The sequence below is a fragment of the Rhinolophus hipposideros genome (assembly GCF_964194185.1).
Source record: "Rhinolophus hipposideros genome assembly, chromosome: 13".
Classification (NCBI taxonomy): domain Eukaryota; kingdom Metazoa; phylum Chordata; class Mammalia; order Chiroptera; family Rhinolophidae; genus Rhinolophus; species Rhinolophus hipposideros.
In genome coordinates this window covers 9,669,558-9,687,558 of record NC_138059.1, presented here as the reverse complement: position 1 = coordinate 9,687,558, position 18,001 = coordinate 9,669,558, and the positions used below count along the sequence as shown (strand labels likewise).

The 18,001-nt window shown below is 47.8% G+C and overlaps 1 protein-coding gene across 5 annotated transcripts; it reads left to right on the top strand.

Annotated features, from left to right (window-relative positions):
- The first annotated feature begins 12,083 nt into the window (after positions 1-12,083).
- MYC (MYC proto-oncogene, bHLH transcription factor) lies at positions 12,084-17,074 on the top strand. Of its 5 annotated transcripts, none has more exons than XM_081070789.1 (3): positions 12,084-12,503; positions 14,140-14,911; positions 16,022-17,074. In XM_081070789.1, exons 2-3 carry the CDS (start codon positions 14,152-14,154, stop codon positions 16,582-16,584), a joined length of 1,323 nt encoding a protein of 440 aa, XP_080926915.1. In that variant the 5' UTR covers positions 12,084-12,503; positions 14,140-14,151; the 3' UTR covers positions 16,585-17,074. The 5 variants fall into 5 exon arrangements, with proteins under 5 accessions (XP_080926915.1, XP_080926914.1, XP_080926916.1 ...); XM_081070788.1 differs by lacking the exon at positions 12,084-12,503 and adding an exon at positions 13,613-13,940 and having other exon boundaries at positions 14,143-14,911; XM_081070790.1 differs by lacking the exon at positions 12,084-12,503 and adding an exon at positions 13,619-13,927.
- Positions 17,075-18,001: the final 927 nt, after the last annotated feature.

The following is an 18,001-nucleotide window of genomic DNA, read 5'->3' as shown; positions in this document are numbered from 1 at the left end:
ACAAAAGTTAGCCAGGGAAAGACTACTTGAGGCAGAAGAAGCAGCACATGGAAAGGTCCTAAGTCAGGAAAAAACACAATAAATAGAAGTTAGGGAGGCACTGGCTATTAAGTGCTATCTATATATCAAACAGTCTTCCTTTGAGATTTACACTCCTATCCAGAACAAGAAACTAAAATTTCCTTGTATATAGTAAGGATTAATTTCATCCTCTGAAAAGAAAGCTTGCAACTGAAAGTCAAAGCTTGGCTTGTAAAAGGGAAGAGTGGTAATGATGGGTACAGCAAAGAGTCAGTATGCTTAGTCACTTAAGACGGGGCTGGCAGATGGCCATCAAGCACAGGAAAAGATGCAGAGATGCCCAAGATCATTAGCCATCAGCGAAATGCAAATCAAAACCCCAAGGAGATACTACTTCATACCACCAACATGACTATAATGAGAAAAACCATAGCAACAGGTGTTGGTGAGGATGTGGAGAAATCGGAACCCTCATACCCTGGTGGTAGGAATAGAAAATGGTGCAGCCACTTTGGAAAACAGTTTGGAAGTTCCTCAAATGGTTAAACATAGGATTACCCTATGAGCCATCATTTCCATATACAGAGGGTGCCAAGAAAATGTATACACATTTTAAGAAAGAAAAAAAAATACTGTATTAAAACTGTACTACTCAATATATACTGATAACAAAAGAGGAATACGAGTCACGTTTGACTTCTGCCATGACAAGAGGTGCTCACAGTGGTTGCCATCAGCGTGCAGACACTTCTGATGACGACGAACGTTGTTGGGTAGACTTCTGTGGCGAGCGTGTAAATGGTTCCAACAGCACAGCAGAGGAAGCAGGCCCTGTTGCTCATCTCGTAGAGCACCATGCGTCTCAAACTTATCCCAAATGCATGCAGTTAGGGTTGGAGGTTCTATTGCATCCTCACGCCTCCATGGTTATCGTACTTTCACCACATGGCTCAAATTTCAAATACCCCTTCAAAATGGTCTTGCGCTCCTCGAATGACAACCGTGCTTCCACCACTTTCTTTGACTGCCCTGAGGGTCACCTGGTGACGCTTCCATTCATTTGATTAACGCCATCATTTGAGCAAACATCATTGCTACCGTAACTCAATTCAACTTGGAAAAGTAATACATAAATAACATCTCTTAACATGTGAATACATTTTGTTGGCACCCCCGGTAGTGCATGCTTAATGTTAGCTAGTATCATCAGTACTCAATAAATACCTCCCTTCTGAGGATGAAATTTGTCTTACACTCAGCTCTGCAAAGAGACCAAGACATTTTCTAAATCAGGGATTATAAACTCAAAGGCCTACAAGGGCCAGGCAGAAGCCAGAAAAGCGGTCGTAAAGAAGTTGAGTGGGCCCAGCATAAGGCAGTGGTGGAGACGGGGGCAAACTGAAAAGCTCGAGATCCTTCTGTAGCAACGGATGGCTCCTCAGCCTCCACCCACTGGAATGCAAGCCCAGGATTACCAAAGCTCGCTTTTCAATGGAAGGTGGAAATTCAGATTTTTATGTGAAATCTATGGACTTTTAAGTGTCGGCCCCAAGTTTTATAATGTTATAAATGCTGAGAAGGTCAAAACCTGCGTCTGAGCCAGCGTCTAAGCAGGCAAGTTTGGGTGCTCAGGCCGATTTGCTGTCTCTGCTCTCAATACTGCAGTATGCGTCCCAAAACAGTCCCCAAGCTCCCACCTCACCCTCCTCCCCAAACCTAGGTTTACCCCTCACTCCCTCCACCAGAATGTATCCAAGCTACAAAGAGAGACAGAAGAACTCATACATAAACAGAGAGTCCCAAAACATTCTCGTACATGCCCAAGTTAGGGCAGGCGGGTGTGAAGAAGGATTTGGGTCCTACAGGTTTTCGTTTCTAATCTAATTAGAGAACCCTACAACAGAGACTGTGCAAAGACCAAATTTAATTGACAATTGTACATCTCCAGCAAAAGCAGTTTTTAATAATTTCCAGCTCGACACTCAGGTATACTGGCCATGATTTCAATATATTCTTATTAGTGTTTAATCCTCTAATGCATTAAAATTCATTATTTCAGTTTTATGGCAGAAGGTCTACAGCCAGCATCCAAGCTGGGCACCCAGTTCTCTCCTCCCACCTAGTCAGCTTGCGGGGTGGGAGGGGGTGTCAATATAATTAGTTAAGAAGTTAAAAGGTAAAGGGCAAGGAATGGGAATGAAATTGAGTCTGCAATTATGCACTAACGCTTTAACAGGGAAGCAGATGGCACCCTTTGCATAAATTATTATTTATTCGCGGAATTCCCCTCTGTCTATTACCAAATCAACCGTTTTAAAACATTCTTTGTGAAGTCCCCTGGCCAGTTCCCAACATTTCATCCCCCCTCACTTCCCTCCCTGTAGAAATGCAGCAAAGGTGAGAAATCCATGATGGCTCGCAGGAGCAGGCAAGGGTTTCCAAAGGCACTGATGTTCCAAATCCATTTAGACGGAGGGGCACAGAGAGGAGTCCACTTTATTTTGTAGATGGGGGGGGCTGGGTGCAGTGACCGCATGGGTGTCCAACTGATAAGCAGAGTCAACTTCCACTTCATCCCCAATGACAAGACCTACCGCATGTGGCTGCCCACCTAGGTGCCAATTAAAGCTCAAAGCTTGGAACTTACCTTGCATTCTCTCACGGAATCCTTGCATAAGCCCCTGAGGTAGGCAATAGCATTCCAATCTGGAAAAAAAGAAGAAACCGGAAGCTGTGAGATAAAGAAGACTGCTAATCCTACAACAAAAGAACATGCATTAGAGGCACACATTCTCGTTGAATCTTTGAGGCAGCTCTTAGGGACAATGATGGTGATCGCCGTTTTCTACAGATGGGGAAATCGAGGCTCGCTTCAGCGAAGGATTCTCTCCAAGGCTCCATATCCAATCAAAGTCAGTGCCAGAATTTGAACCCGGGTTTACAGGGACCATAGGACTACCAAGGCTGGTGGGCTTGCCAAGCTGTGTTCTTTCTTCTGTGCACCAACACTGCCTCTTCTTCTGCCCTCCCTCACCAACACCAACGTCTACTTCACAAGCATAAATATCGTTCACCTGCCTTACGAAATTTTCCAGGAGAGAGAGACAATGGGTGCTCTAGCAAGCTCCTTGGAGGACAAGGACACGTCCATTTATCTGTCTCCTTTGTCGTGAGGCTCAGGCTGTCTTCAACCCATTGGCATTATGACCAGGAAAAGAGGAGCAGTGAAAGGTCACATCCTCTGTCGCACTCCTCCTGTGTTTCCCAGAGGAAAGGGGCCCTGGTCAGCAGCAGCAGCCGAGACATAATAAGCACCTGGCATTCAGGTTGCCTGAGGCCTGTGGTACAGCAGATTCAGCCCAGGCTCTGGAATCAGAGATTTGGGTGCTAAATCCCATCTTTACACTCAGTGTGTGAGTTTGAACAAGTCATTACAACACCCCAATGTTCCCCATCTGTGAAATAAAATATTAATCTATCCCTCGTAGGACTAATGAGGAGATTTAATGAGATAATGCAGTGGTTTGCTAACATACGTAACTTGCGGTTAGAGATGCATTTCACATGATGACCAAGTTCATACAGAGAGAGGAGAGAGAGAGAGAGAGAGAGAGAGAGAGAGAGAGAGAGAGAGAGAGAGAGAGAGAGAGAGAGAGAGAGAACTCATAAAACAATATGCAACCAGTAAGATACTTGGATTTTCTATTATAGTCCCTTTTGTGAAAATGGTTACAACTTGTTCAATTGATTTCATGATGCAATAACAGGTCATCCCTTTCCATTTGAAAACTCTGACACTGTGAGCTTCTCCCTGGCCCAGTTCCTGTCCCCCATTCCCTCACCTCCCTTCCTCTCCTGGTAAAATTGTCCTGAGTGGGATTGTAAAATTGTACGGAAGGAGACCTGCAGGGGGCGCTGTTTTAAACCGCTCTAAAGTTTGGTTTGGTTTTTCTTCTATAGCATTTGTTTTTTGGTCAATGAGCCCCTTCCACTGCTCTGGGCTGGCTCCTGTCTTCAACCCCTTCGCTATAATTGTCTCAGGGCCTAGCTTGTCATTAAGGACAGAGGAGCAAAGCAAGACCCTGCCTGACAGAGGAACTGAAGCAAGGAGGAATTCTCAAAGCTTCTCTCTCTCTTTTCGTTAAAACGGCTGGGCTGGGTATGCCTTCCACTTGGAAGGTCCCTCTAATATCATCCATTCAATTAGCCTTTTTGCCAGGGGTCTACCATGTGCCAGGGACCGTGCTAGGCTTAAGAGACCATGTATTCCATGAATGGCACCTCTGGAGTTGTGCAACCTGGAGGCTTTTGTGGGACATACAAATGTGAGTCAGATGCAATCCATCCTGACCCCAGAAGCTTCCAGTCGAGGAGTCAGACATGGAAACCCACAAAAGCGGTAAACTGTTAGATTTCTGATCACAAAAGAGTAAGGGAATGGTTGACTCTCAAGGAAAGGGGGAAAGTCATCAGGAAAAGCTCCTAGCGGAACACCCTTGAGCTGGACGGCTAAGACCTAACAGCAGAGGTCGCAGACCGGCAGCTTAAGAACTGAATCCACCCCACAGGCACATAACTCTTTAACTTAGTTGCCAACATTTTAAAACCTGGATTTCTACCTTCCCTGAAAAATTGGAAGTGCTGTCACATGGCAATAGACCCATATTGCAGACAGTAATCAGCAGGCACGGATAGCTCCTGCCAGCTTTACAGTCAAATGTTCTCTAGTTTGTCACACACCCCACCGCTCCCTATTACTTCCTCATCTATATTCTCTGCTGGGGCCCTGGAAGCGTCTGAGTTTACAACCCTTGATCTGCAGGAAGATATTATGGGGAAATGTAGGGTTAGAAGTTAGCATTTCTTAACCTGGGTGTTCTTCTATGCTTTGAAGATTTTCCAATGTCCAGGCCAGCTCACCAGGACGAGAAAACAGCTGCAGATTCCTTGTCCAACCAAGAACCAACATACACTCTTGGGCTCTGGATCTTCCAGGACCACACCCTAGGGGACAGCCACTGGACAGCATTGGAATCCAGTCAGAGGAGGGAACTTCTAACATAATGTCTTGATTTGTATTAAGCAGGAACAATGCATAATGTTGCCTTCCAAAGCTTCCAGAATTTTGCTTTTTCTGGATGCAGATTTCTGTAAAATAGCATACACTTGGAATAGTCAGTCAGTCCTGGAGACAGGAGAGGAGTGGGTTAGGGATTGCTAGTTACCATGCATTACATAATCTCTTTGTGAGGCCAGACCTTACTTTCTCATCAACCCAATGACAAGCTTGTGTTAATCAACATTTTTCATGCTTGATGAAGTGATAAGGATATAGATATCATGGAACACTCGTGGAGCACCATGAAATACAGATACATTAAACTTCAAGAGCTCAATACATAATTTTCTGCTAAATCAAGGATCCATACTATCAATTGCTAACACTTATGGAGTGTGGACCAGCCACCAAGCTCTGTATCAAATGCATTATCTCATTTCATTCTTACAATATCTTCAATAAGGTAGATGCTATAATTATGGTTGTCTCATTTTACAGATGGGAAAAGTGAGGTTCAGAGAGGTCATGTGACTTGGCAGATTTAGCAAGCGGGGTGGTTGTGACAGGATAGGCCCCCAGGCAAGCTGATTTCCCAGCCTCTGCTCAAATACTAGATTCTGATATAACCAAAAAGTATCTGAGAAAGTCTTCCCACTAATTTCTCTTCCCCAGTGAACATGCATTCATCCTATCCGAAAAGATTAACTGAGCAATTACTATGGTCCAGACTTGACTCCTGCCCTTATAACAGTTATATTCTCACCGAGAAGGGAAAAGACAGCTCCTTCTCTAATGGCTAGAAAAGGTCACAGTTCATCCATTTTAGCCAGCATCCTCTTGACCCCACTTCGAGAACAAATGTTTGTGTTTCAAAACAGCTTAACTTGATGCTCTCCAAAACTGCTTCCAGCACCAAGCTTATGGTCCTGGGCCAGGGCTATAGGGAAGACTCCACAGAGATAATGGGGCTTTCGCTAGGTCTTGAAGGAAAGGTGGTTCTTCAACAAATCAAGAGGAGGTAATAAGACTGGGGGGAACTGCCGAACAACAGTGCTAGGGTGGGAACTCGCGTGTCACTCAGAGTGACTGTAAATAGACCTGTTTCTCTGAAGGGTGGGGTTGGTTGGCAATAGGGTAAGGTAAGGTGGAGACCAGATGCAGTAGGGCCTAGCATGATAAGCCCACGAGGTAAAAGCCACTGAAGAATTTTAAATGAAGAGGAAAGTTAATCAGGGGGGAGGTTAAATGGAGTGAGAGATGAGGAAATATTAGGGATTTGCTGTATGTGTAAGAGAGAAAGGAGCACCAACAAGGAAACAGCGTAACAAGCTGCAAATGTGGGAATAACACTGAGAGAATGTGGAGTAACACCAGGGATTCTGAACCTGCCATATTGGGCCCACTAGCTTTCTGTCATGGGGCTGTCCTGGGCATTGTATGGCATTTAACAGCATCCCTGGTCTCTACCCCCTGGATGCCAGTAGTAAGCCTCACACCTTTGAAAGAACCCCAAATATCTCCAGATATTTTCCAATGTCTCTCAGGGCCAAAATTGCCTCCAGTTGAGAACCACTGGTTTATGGGAATCAAAAGAGCAACCATTTCTGAAAGCCATCAGTTTCCATGACAGTAGCAAAGTTAAGGGAAATGGAGAAGAGGCCACTAGGTACCTACAAGAAAGCTCCTTCTGTAAAGAAGTTCCTTTAAAAGGAGTTACGGGGAGAATAGACAATTTAAAAATGAGGACCATCAAAGGTGACCTGCTCTCAGGAAGTCAGAAGGCTTGGTCTGGGATTCTGCCAGTCCGTAAAAGAAACAGGCTTCTATTCCCACTGGCTTCCAAATGAAGGTTAAAGATGAAAAAGCAAGTTTCTCCCAGCGAGTCTCCTTTGCAGTCATCTCCATCTCCAACCCACCTAGGGTCCATCCTGGGGACAGATGTTACCCAAAAGGACCTTGCAAAGATAGGCCAAGTGAGTAAAAGTGTGGAAACTTCTGAGGTTGGCTTGGGTTTGGCACTTAGGGAACAATAAACCGAGCCTTTGAAGAGACTAAACAAGTGAACCATTTGTCTTCTCTAGAAGCTACAAAGTAAGGCAGGATCACAGTGAAGGATTAAGGAAGAAAAGGAGGGTGCCAAGCTGGGGAGGAGACTAGGGTCTACTAAGTCCAGCCTACGGTACTCCGCCAGGATCCCAGGTCTGGAAGCCAGGGGCTAAGAAACACACATGCACTCAAAGCCACCCACAAAATGTAAGCTCTAGGGTTTTGTGTTAAAAACATCTATTCATTTTTCTCTTCCCTGCTATTTTAATTTATGCAGCATGCAGAAGCAAAGGCAAGGGGAGAGGCAACATTCTAAAAAGATGCATTTTTTTTTTCAGTGCACCCAGATTTTCTTCGTTGCCTTTTTTTGTTATCATTAACGATGTGGGATTTTCTTTTCTTGTCTGCTGAAGAGCTTTCCTGGGATCCTTGACTTCAGACACATGGTTGGCATTAAAACGCTTGTACGAACTTCACTTCCTTTAATATTCCCTGACTCACTTGGTTTTTAATCTCATCGCCCTTCTTTCCAAATGATCTTCCTGCGGGAGATGGGTGTTTATCATTCTCTTCCCTGTCTTCTGCCTCCCTCCTTGACAGGCCTCACAGGACTTGAAGGGGATTTGAAATAACAACCCAAACATCCTGAGTGGCTTTTTGTGTCCCTCCCAAGTTGGAGCTAGTGTTTTGATCACTGGGGTCCAGTTTCTTTCCATATTAGTCACTGCTGGTATCTGTCCAAGATCAATGCGGTAGGAAACTTTCTGAGGTGTGAGGGAAAAGATACTCAAAGAAGAGGCAGGGGGCGGGGAGGCGGAGAATTGTTATGCTGTACAAGTCACATGTATCTAAATCTCTCCTTTTGTGTCTCTGGGGAGAAAGGAGAAAGTCTGGTGAAATTGCTCATTCTTTCTGCATGTCTTTTTCCCTAAGGACAAAAGTGACACAATTGTCATTGTGGGAATAAATAATTCTAATGTGTACCATCCTGGAGGACAGAATGTTTCCTGCAGTGACACCAGTTCTCTTCCATGAGACAGCCTTATAAACTGTTTACCTGGAAGCCCAGGCCTGTAGGTGATAACACAGCTGCCCTTCTGAAGACCTGCCTCTTCTTAGAAACCCAACACAGCACCAAACACACACACAAACACACACACACAAAGGAGAGATACATCCTTAAAGTGTCCCTAGACCAGTAAATCGGAAATGTTCAGTCAATAGATACCTTCCACTGACTTACTTCCAAAAGGAAGTCGAAAAACCAACCTTGTCCCTTTAAAAAGTTTCTTTAAAAGATAAACTCCCACAGTTATCCCTGGGTGATCAGGACTAGAAACTCTTTGTTTTTCCTTGATCCTTCTATTTACAATTCTTCTTTTACAATGAACATGGATCACTTGTTCATTGGTCGTCTCAAATATTACTAGTTTTAATCTCCTCAGTCATTTCTTAATTCAGCAAATGTCTATTATAGGTATAGAGTCTTAAAAATTACTTAAAAAAAAAAAAGTGAAGTCCCTTAACCTTGAGATCTGACTTTCCATTTCCTCCTTTGTAAAATGAAATGGCCCCTACCTTGTTGGTGACCGAAAAAAAACCATAAAATAACAACAACATAAAAACACCTCCAAGCTATTACTTGAAAGTAACACCTCAGGTGATGTCACCAACCTGATGGAGAATGAGAGTGAGTCCTGAACCCACAAGCAGCATATCTGCTGGGGTTCACAGGTCCTACACTGGGCTGGCATAATGTAGTAGTCAGCCCTTAAGGTAGGGCATATCTGCCATCCTTAGCAATTTTCAAAAACTACCCTCTGATGTTAAGTTAGACCTATCTTTGTGGTCGTTGTTTGATTGTTTGGTTGGTTTTGTGCTTTTTGTGTTTGGTCCCTGTGGAGAGCAGTCATGCAGCCTCCAGCAGAGCAATGCCAAAAGTGCCAGATTCCTGGGAAATCATCCTGAGTGGTCTCTTCTCTTCCAGGAAGGATCCCCTGTAGCCAGATTTCCTGAGGATATATCCAGGTGATCAGACACTGTCAAATATCCTTCTCATCATAAAAAACGTGAAGTAGTCACACTCAGTAAGCATGCTATATAAATTTCCTTCATTTTTACTTCGACCTTTATTGCCACTCTTGTCAATATAAAAACATTTTTATTAAAATGGTCCTTTTTTCCCAAGTGGAATCTCAATTGCATCCCCCCATCTCTAGCAAAACGTCTGGCTATCTATCGTTCACCAGCTCAATTAAAAATATTCTTTTCTAATAAGTTAAACCAAATACCCGCCATGTTCTACCGTGCCTCCCTTCCCCCCAATAAATCCAGTGTCCTGCTTTAAAATTTGCTAGTAGTTAGAAAAAGATGGGTTTCTTAAGACTGTCGTCTAAAGCTTGTTTTGCTGCTTTAGAGTTTGCTGGCACTTCTTTTTTTTTCCGTATGTGTACTTGTTATTTCACGTTTCCCATAAATTGCATCCGTTTTCCATACGGTGACGATGTTCACTGTCAATAAGTAGTGATGGGTTAATTTTCACCACCCTTATTCAGGGACGCCTCTGAACTACTTTCCCTCTAGGAATTCCTCTTCCTTCCGCTTCTCTGCAATGGACCTGAAGAAATCAGGCAGAGGTGGCTGAAAACTGGGTTTAAGGAGCCACGGGATCCTTCCGCGCACGGGAATCCCTGAGCTCCGGAGGCCCCCTGCCCCCCACCAAATCCCTAGCCGTCAGTTGGAAGCAGGGACGCAGTGATCTCAGCCGCCAGTAGAGGGCACACTTACTTTACTTTCGCAAACCCGAACGCGAGTGCAGCCCGGGGAGGGGGCGGGGGAAAGACGCTTTGCAGCAAAACCGTGTCCAGGGATTGGTCACTTCCCGCGTTTGCGGCAAACGACTGGAGGCTGGAGTAATTTGCAATCCTTAATGCTGAATTGTGCTGTGCGCCTGATTTGGAGGAAGTTACTGCTCTTAACAATTGAACGCTGAGCTGCAAACTCCACGGGTAATAATTTACCTATACACGCGCCCTCCCACTCCGAATTTTTTTTTGTTTTGTTTTGGAACGGGAGATGTGGAAAAGTTTACTTAACATGCCTTTGGATGAGGGACCAGGGATTGGAAGATGGTCTTTTGTTTTTAAAGCTCTGGGATAATGCAAGATCGCAAATCCCCAGGAAATATGCATTAAATATAGATTAATTCAGGAAGCGAACAAATCATTTGTCCTGTTGGGCAACATTCTGGGTCGACGTGTACATGAAGTCTTATATAGATGTAGGAGGGTTATACAGACGCACTTTCACTATGGCATTCAGAACAAAAATTTAGGATCAATGAACTAGGAAATTAATGCCTGAAATTCGGCTAATTTTCAATTGGCTCAAGATATCCCCCCCAAGGAGAAGTCACGGAAGTAATACTTCTCTCCTTCGATTCCAATCAATGTATTTGCGTGTGTGTGTGTGTGTGTGTGTGTGTGTGAGTGCGCGCGATCACAATTCCAGTAATAACGGGGAAAGAAGGGAGCATTTGAGGGCTCGATTCCAGGCAAATGTCAGTTTGGACTCAAATAAACTTATAAAAATTAAATAAAAAAAAAGAGGCAAAGGGAAAAGAACACCCAGAATGGAAGTTAAACGTCAGGTTTGTCCGTGGAGGAAAGAGTTAACGGTTTTCTTCACCAGGGTCTCTGCTGACTCGCAGGCAGGGTCCACAAGCTCTCCTTCCCGCTACTGGAGAGTCCGGTCCAGTGGCTTGCGCCCCACCCCCCAATATTCTCTCCCGTAGCGCCTTTGATTTACCCCAAACCCGAGAGCTTTGGACTGGTGCAAACCCGAGCCACGGAGCCCAAATAGGATTTTTCTGAAACCTGGCTGCGGAATTGGAATTCGGAGTGCGATGGGTATGCAGACCTGCAGAGAGCGGGCGGGGGAGGGTCCTTCGCGGCGCGCACCCACAATCCAGCTCCTGTTTTACTCCAGCACAGGAACACGCAGAAAGATCTCTAGAATTAATGTATCCAGGAGCACTCCAGGCTCCCGCGGAGCCTGGTGTAGGTCTGTGCGGGCGGGGCGGGGGGAATCTGCTGCCTTGGTAGCAAATTGGGGGATTCATTCTGGGTGGAAGGTGCCCAATTGAGACAGCTATGCACACTTAAAGCATAACACCCCCTAACAAATGCCATGGGCGTTTATTCGTAACGTGCTCTCCAAGTATAGATGGCGGTAATTCTAGGCATTACCTCCCTCTACCTATTACTTATCCCCGTCTACACTAACACCCCGCACACACTCAGAGTGCGCGCCCTCCTATCTTCGTAGGACTTATTTTCCAAACGCTGCCTTTCCCCCAGCCTTAGGGAGGTGCCTGGCTTCCCGGGAAGTGCGTGGCGTGGCCGTGGGTACATGGTGTATTGTCAGTGTTGGCTCAGCTGTCCCTCCTGTGATGAGTTAAGCACGCAGGACAAGTATGCGGTCTGTCACACAGAGTGCTGCGCCAGAGGTGCCGCACAGAAAGGGACTGGGTTTGAACGGGAGCAAAAGAAAATGGTAGGCGCGCGCACTTAATTCACGCTGCTGCTCTGACTCTATTTACATCCGATGGCTCTGGCGCACGGGAGTGCCAGGCTCAAAGCCTGAGTCTCCTCCCCCGCCCTTCCCTCCTCACCAGCACCCCTCCCCAGTCTCCCAAGCAGAGGGGGAGGGGGAAGAAAAAAAAATCCACTATCGCGAATCCCCGCCCACCAGCACTTTATTGGAAGGGGTGTGCGGGACCGAGGACCCCGGGGCTTCTTGCACTAGATGCTCCCACTACGGTTCACGCTTTTTGACCACCCCTTTGCTCCCTCCTACCTCGGTAAGGGCAGGGCTAGTAAGAGGCTTGGCGGGAAAAAGACAGGGGGAGGGAAATCCTACAAGCAAGTATAAAAGGCTTTATCTGACTCGCTGTAGTAATTCCAGCGAGAGGCAGAGGGAGCGAGCGGGCGGATCCGCCAGAGTCGGAGAGCCGAGCGAGCCGAGCGAGGCGGGCGAGCCGAGTGGCGCTCCGGGCGCCCAGGGCTGGAAGACCCGGAGTGAAAGGAGGGCTCCGCGTCCAGCCCGGACGCCCCCTCCCCACCCTTGCGGTCGACCCCTGCCAGCGATCCGCAACCCCTACCGCGTCCACGAAACTTTACCCGCTGCAGCTGGCGGGCACTTTCCCCTGGAACTTACAACACCCGCTCGAGAAAGCGAGGACTCTCCGGACTCGGAGAGGCTGTGTTACCTATTTGGGGAGACACTGCTCCCCGCTGCTGCCTAAGACCCGCTCCTCTGAAAGGCGTACTTCGCCTGGTTTTGGACGCTGGATTTCTTTTGAATAGTGGGAAACCCGGTAAGCACCTGGATCTATTTACCTTTTATTTTATTTTTTTTTTCTACCGCTTTATTGCGGCGATGAGTCCAATACCCGAATCCGGGTGTCTTTTCTCCCATTCCTGCGCGATTGACACTTCTCAGAGTAGTTGTGGTAGGTCGGGGTGGGGTGGGGACCAGGCCGAACTGGATGGGGTAGAGTGACTTGTCCAAGCGGGCGGGTGGAAAGCAGAGGGAAAACAGGAGTACGCGCTTAACGTTAGCCTTTGGAGATTTCTGCCGATGAAGACTGACGCAGAACCCGGGCCGACTGTCCATTCCTGTTTTATTGCATTAATTGCTTTGGGGAGGGGAAGCTGGTGGGGAGGTGGAGCGGGGCTCTGCTTCGCGGTGGGCGGAAAGCCCTTTGCATCCAGAGCGCTCCGTGGAATAAGGATTACATATTGCGTCGGAGAGCTCCGCAGCCGCTGACTTTCCCCCCCCCCGTCTCCTAAAGGGCATTTAAATTTCGGCTTTTCCGACCGCATTTCTGACAGCCGGAGACACTGCGGCGCGTCCTGCCTGCTGATCCCCGCGGTGTTTCCAGTCGCCCCTGACTCCTTTTAAGAAGTTGTCACTTGGCGTTTCGAAAGGATAATGAAATTAAAGATCTTGTTCTAGCGAGGTGTTAGGATTCGGTGTGTTGGGGACGCGGCGAGGCGAGGGCTGGGACCGGGATGTGTCCGATTCTCCTGGATTCACTGAGTTAGGAAACGAGGGCAAATCTCCGCGCCCAGCCTTGGCTCCTCCGCCGCCCCGCGTGTCCTTGCGCCCCTTCCGATGCGGAGGGTCGCCAAGGAGCCGTCCCCCGGGGCTTTTCCAGAACAGCTGCTACCCTCGGCGGGTTAGGGGAAGGCGCCCCGCTCCGGGCGCGGAATCGCCGCAGGGTCTCGGGTGCAGTCGTGTCGCCGAATTTGACATTGAAGGGAGGCGCCCCTGTTATTCTCTTAACACCCCGTTTTATTTCTGTGGGGAAGTGTTAAGGTCCGCAGCTGAGCTCGTCGCACCAGCCGGTGAAGGAAAAGAAGAAACGCCGGCACAGGAAGGGAGGGGGGCGCGCTGGGGGTGGGGATGGAGGAGGCGGAGAGGGAGGCTGGGAGGGGCGGTGGCGCCAGCCAGGGAAGGAGCGCCGTGCGCGCGAGTGGGAAGGGGCGCGGTGCGGAGGGGCCCGGGCGCAAGAGGCGGCGGCTCACAGCCCCTCCTGCGCAGCGCCTCTCGCCTTCTCCTTCAGGTGGCGCAAAACTTTGAGCCTTCGGGTTTGGCAGATGTATTCCCGGCCGCCGCCTGCCCGGGTCGTCACCAAGGCCAAAGCCGATTTCCATTGCTGGGCGGCTCAGGGGCCGGCCGCCTCCCAGGCTTCGCGCTCTGGGCTCGCGTGGACCGAAGCCCCGCTGGCTCTCCGCAGTGGGTTCATCGAGTGTGTGTGTCCGACAGAGTAGGGGGTCCCCCGGAGGAGGTGAACGGGTGCCCGCCCCCCCCCTGCCACTGGCCCCTTGGGGGGATAGCGCTGCAAGGGGAGTGGTGCGGGATCGTGGCGCACGCCACGCGTGGTTGCGGCACCAACCCAAACCCCCCATAACTCAAGACTCCCCCCCGCCTTTGTGTGCCCCCTTCAGCAGGCTGCCACGATGCCCCTCAACGTCAGCTTCGCCAACAGGAACTATGACCTGGATTACGACTCGGTGCAGCCGTATTTCTACTGCGACGAGGAGGAGAACTTCTACCACCAGCAGCAGCAGAGCGAGCTGCAGCCGCCGGCGCCCAGCGAAGATATCTGGAAGAAATTCGAGCTGCTGCCCACCCCGCCCCTGTCGCCGAGCCGCCGCTCGGGGCTCTGCTCACCCTCCTACGTGGCCTTCGCGTCCTTCTCCCCCAGGGACGATGACGATGGCGGCGGCGGCAGCTTTTCCACGGCCGACCAGTTGGAGATGGTGACCGAGCTGCTAGGAGGAGACATGGTAAACCAGAGCTTCATCTGCGACCCGGACGACGAGACCTTCATCAAAAACATCATCATCCAGGACTGCATGTGGAGCGGCTTCTCCGCCGCCGCCAAGCTGGTCTCGGAGAAGCTGGCCTCCTACCAGGCTGCGCGCAAAGACGGCGGCGGCAGTCGGAGCCCCGCCCGCGGGCACAGCGCCTGCTCCACGTCCAGCCTGTACCTGCAAGACCTGAGTGCAGCTGCCTCCGAATGCATCGACCCCTCTGTGGTCTTCCCCTACCCGCTCAACGACAGCAGCTCGCCCAAGACCTGCGCCTCCCCGGACTCCACTGCCTTCTCCCCGTCCTGGGACTCGCTACTGTCCTCCGCTGCTTCCTCCCCGCGGGCCAGCCCTGAGCCCCTGGTGCTCCACGAGGAGACACCACCCACCACCAGCAGCGACTCTGGTAAGCTGGGCTCCTCTAGTCCTGACACAAAGGGGGCGGGTGACCATCTTTTCTATTCTCATCGGCCGCTAGTTAAACTGGCCACTTAAGTTGGCACTGTCTCTTTTCTTGTATTTGGGGAAGAAATGGTATATGGTGAAGGATCTGGGAGCACCGTCATCCCTGGAACACTGGACTGTAGTGTTCCCTCCCATCTCTTCTCCTAAGACTGCCCTTAGTGGCCAAACTCCTTCCTTTCTCTCCCACCCCTAGGAATTTGAGTTGGGTTTTTACATCTTCTGGTTTATCTTGCAACTCAATCCACTCACTCCCTTTTTACCTTTCTTAAGCATTTTAATTGCTCTGGGAAGGGAGAGGGAGAGTGTGAATGAGATTTAGAGAGGATTGGTCTCTTAGAGAGTAAATGAATTTCCTCCCTCTACCCTTCTGAGAAATGTTGGAGTTTAATGGGCTGCAGATCTAGGAAAAGGAAGAGGGGCTCTGGGCAGGCAGGGCAGCCTCCCCCCCTGGGGCTGTTAGCTAGTGAAAGTGCCTGAGAGTGAGTAGGCTGAGGAGTTGGGATCTTTTCAGTCTCTTTTGAACCCTTAAAAGCAAATCCTTTCCAAAATTGACATTTTTTTTCTTCCCTTTCCCTCACCCCCTAGGACTTTTGGCAAAGTTGCAAGATTTTTTTTTTTTTCTTTTCCGCACTTCCAGTGCAATAAGGAGTTGCTAAAGCTGCACCAAGAGATTTGCAGCTATCCTTTGCAACACCGGAAGGGTCCTTGGTAAAATCCCTTAAAACTAGGAGGTGTTGGGGAATGTGTTTTGCTTTGGGTGTGTCCAAAGCCTCATTAAGTCTTAGGTAAGAATTGGCATCAATGTTGTATCCTGGTAAATTGTAATTTTCTTGCCTGTGCCATAAACCTAGCTGTCATTCTCCTCTTTCTGAGACTTGCCTTCCTGGGGAGAAGAGCAGGCATGATTGGATAGTTTGTTCTCTGGGAATAACTTTGTGCCAAGGTCCTTTTCCACATAATGCCTTATATTTGCATAGCATTTGTTTAATCTATTCATTGAGTGCTTTAAGGAAATGTTGCTAACCAGTGATTGATATTTCCTTTCTTAAAGAGGAAGAACAAGAGGATGAGGAAGAAATTGATGTTGTTTCTGTGGAAAAGAGGCAGCCCCCTGCGAAAAGGTCAGAATCTGGGTCACCCTCCGCAGGAAGTCACAGCAAACCTCCTCACAGCCCACTGGTCCTTAAGAGATGTCATGTGTCCACCCATCAGCATAACTACGCAGCGCCCCCCTCTACTAGGAAGGACTACCCCCCGACCAAGAGGGCCAAGTTGGACAGTGGCCGAGTCTTGAAACAGATCAGCAACAACCGCAAATGTACCAGCCCCAGGTCCTCTGACTCTGAGGAGAATGACAAGAGGCGGACACACAACGTCTTGGAACGCCAGAGGAGAAATGAGCTGAAACGCAGCTTTTTTGCCCTGCGTGACCAGATCCCAGAGTTGGAAAACAATGAAAAGGCCCCCAAGGTAGTTATCCTCAAAAAAGCCACTGCATACATCCTGGCCATCCAAGCAGAGGAGCAAAAGCTCATTTCAGAAAAGGATTTATTGCGGAAGCGACGAGAACAGTTGAAACACAAACTTGAACAGCTACGGAACTCTTGTGCATAAACGTTGACCTATTGGAGAGAGGAACTGGAATCTCTCATGAATTCTCACTTGTTACTAAGAGAAAGTAAGGAAAGGGGTTCCTTCTGACAGAACTATAACAACTAATTGTGTATGAACTTTTTTCAAATGCATGTTAAGTGCAACCTCACACAACCTTGGCTGGGTCTTAGAACTTAAAAGATTTAGCCATAATGTAAACTGCCTCAAAAAGGACTTGGCATAAAAGAACATTTTTTATGCTTACCATCTTTTTTCTTTTTTTTTCTTTAACAAATTTGTATTTAAGAATTGTTTTTTAAAAAATCTTAAAATTTTCTTGTAAATAAAACATTAAATGTAAATAACTTTAATAAAACGTTTATAACAGTTATGCAAAATTCAAAACCATGTATTATAAACCATAATTTTTTTTTTATTTAAATACATTTTACTTTTTAAAGTTGATTTTTTTATTGTTTTTACAAATAAATGACAAATATATAATTGAACCAAACCTGAAGTTGTGTTTTGTTTCTTCTCTTTTCATTCTCTTTTTCATCGGTTGCAAACTAACAAAATTTGGCCTTTCAGGGAGTGAGCTTACTGAGATGGGAAAAGAAGTTGTTCAGGAGAGGGCAAGGGCTTTGTTAAAATGGGTCTGGGGCCTTAAGGTCTTTAAATTTCTAGGGTTATAAGATGCTTCCTGGAGATTAGTGATAAGGGCCAGAGTGGATAGTTAAAAGAATGAAAGGGTAGTAAGCTGGTGGCTGGTGAGTGGGTTAAGGGTTGGCAAAGGCATGCTAGAGGTTAAAGATAACAGTTAAGTATACAAAGGGGAACGGTGGTAAGGCCTGGGGGTTGGGAGGAAGATGAGGAAGAAACCCCCTTCAGTTGTGTTAACCCATGCCATTCCCCTGTTCCATTCAAACCCAGGAGTTCTGCTCAGGGAAAGAGTGGATGGGAGAAGAGTAAGGAACCAACTTTTGCTGCTTGCCTGCTACTACCAGGGGCCAGACCTGTTAGCTCCAACGGAGCTCTGGGAGGCATGTCATTACCCCTCATATACACACAAGGAAATGTGGAAGTTGAGAGAGGTTATGTAACTTCTCTGGGCACACAGATAATAAAGGACAGCATCCAAGTCCCGCCTTTGTTGAAAAACTAAACACTATCACACCTTAGCTCATCCTACAGTGTCTAAAGTACTGAGATCAAGCATGCTTTTGGTTTGGGGCCTAATGGACCCACAAGTAATAACCACACACTACTTATTTATGCACCAGGCATTCTTCTAAGCATTTTCCTTATAACTCCACAGCAATCCTATGAAGGGGGTACTGCTGATTTCCCCAAAATGGAAGAGACAGAAACAGAAAGACACCACCCCCCCACCTCCTTACCCCCCACCCCCGCCAAATCCATGTGCCTAAGGTCCACT

Excerpts from the sequence above, each read along its gene's own strand:
- MYC (XM_081070789.1), top strand. The coding sequence starts at position 14,152 with ATGCCCCTCAACGTCAGCTTCGCCAACAGGAACTATGACCTGGATTAC. Across the intron at positions 14,912-16,021 it reads CACCACCAGCAGCGACTCTG|AGGAAGAACAAGAGGATGAG; the intron begins GTAAGCTGGGCT and ends CCTTTCTTAAAG.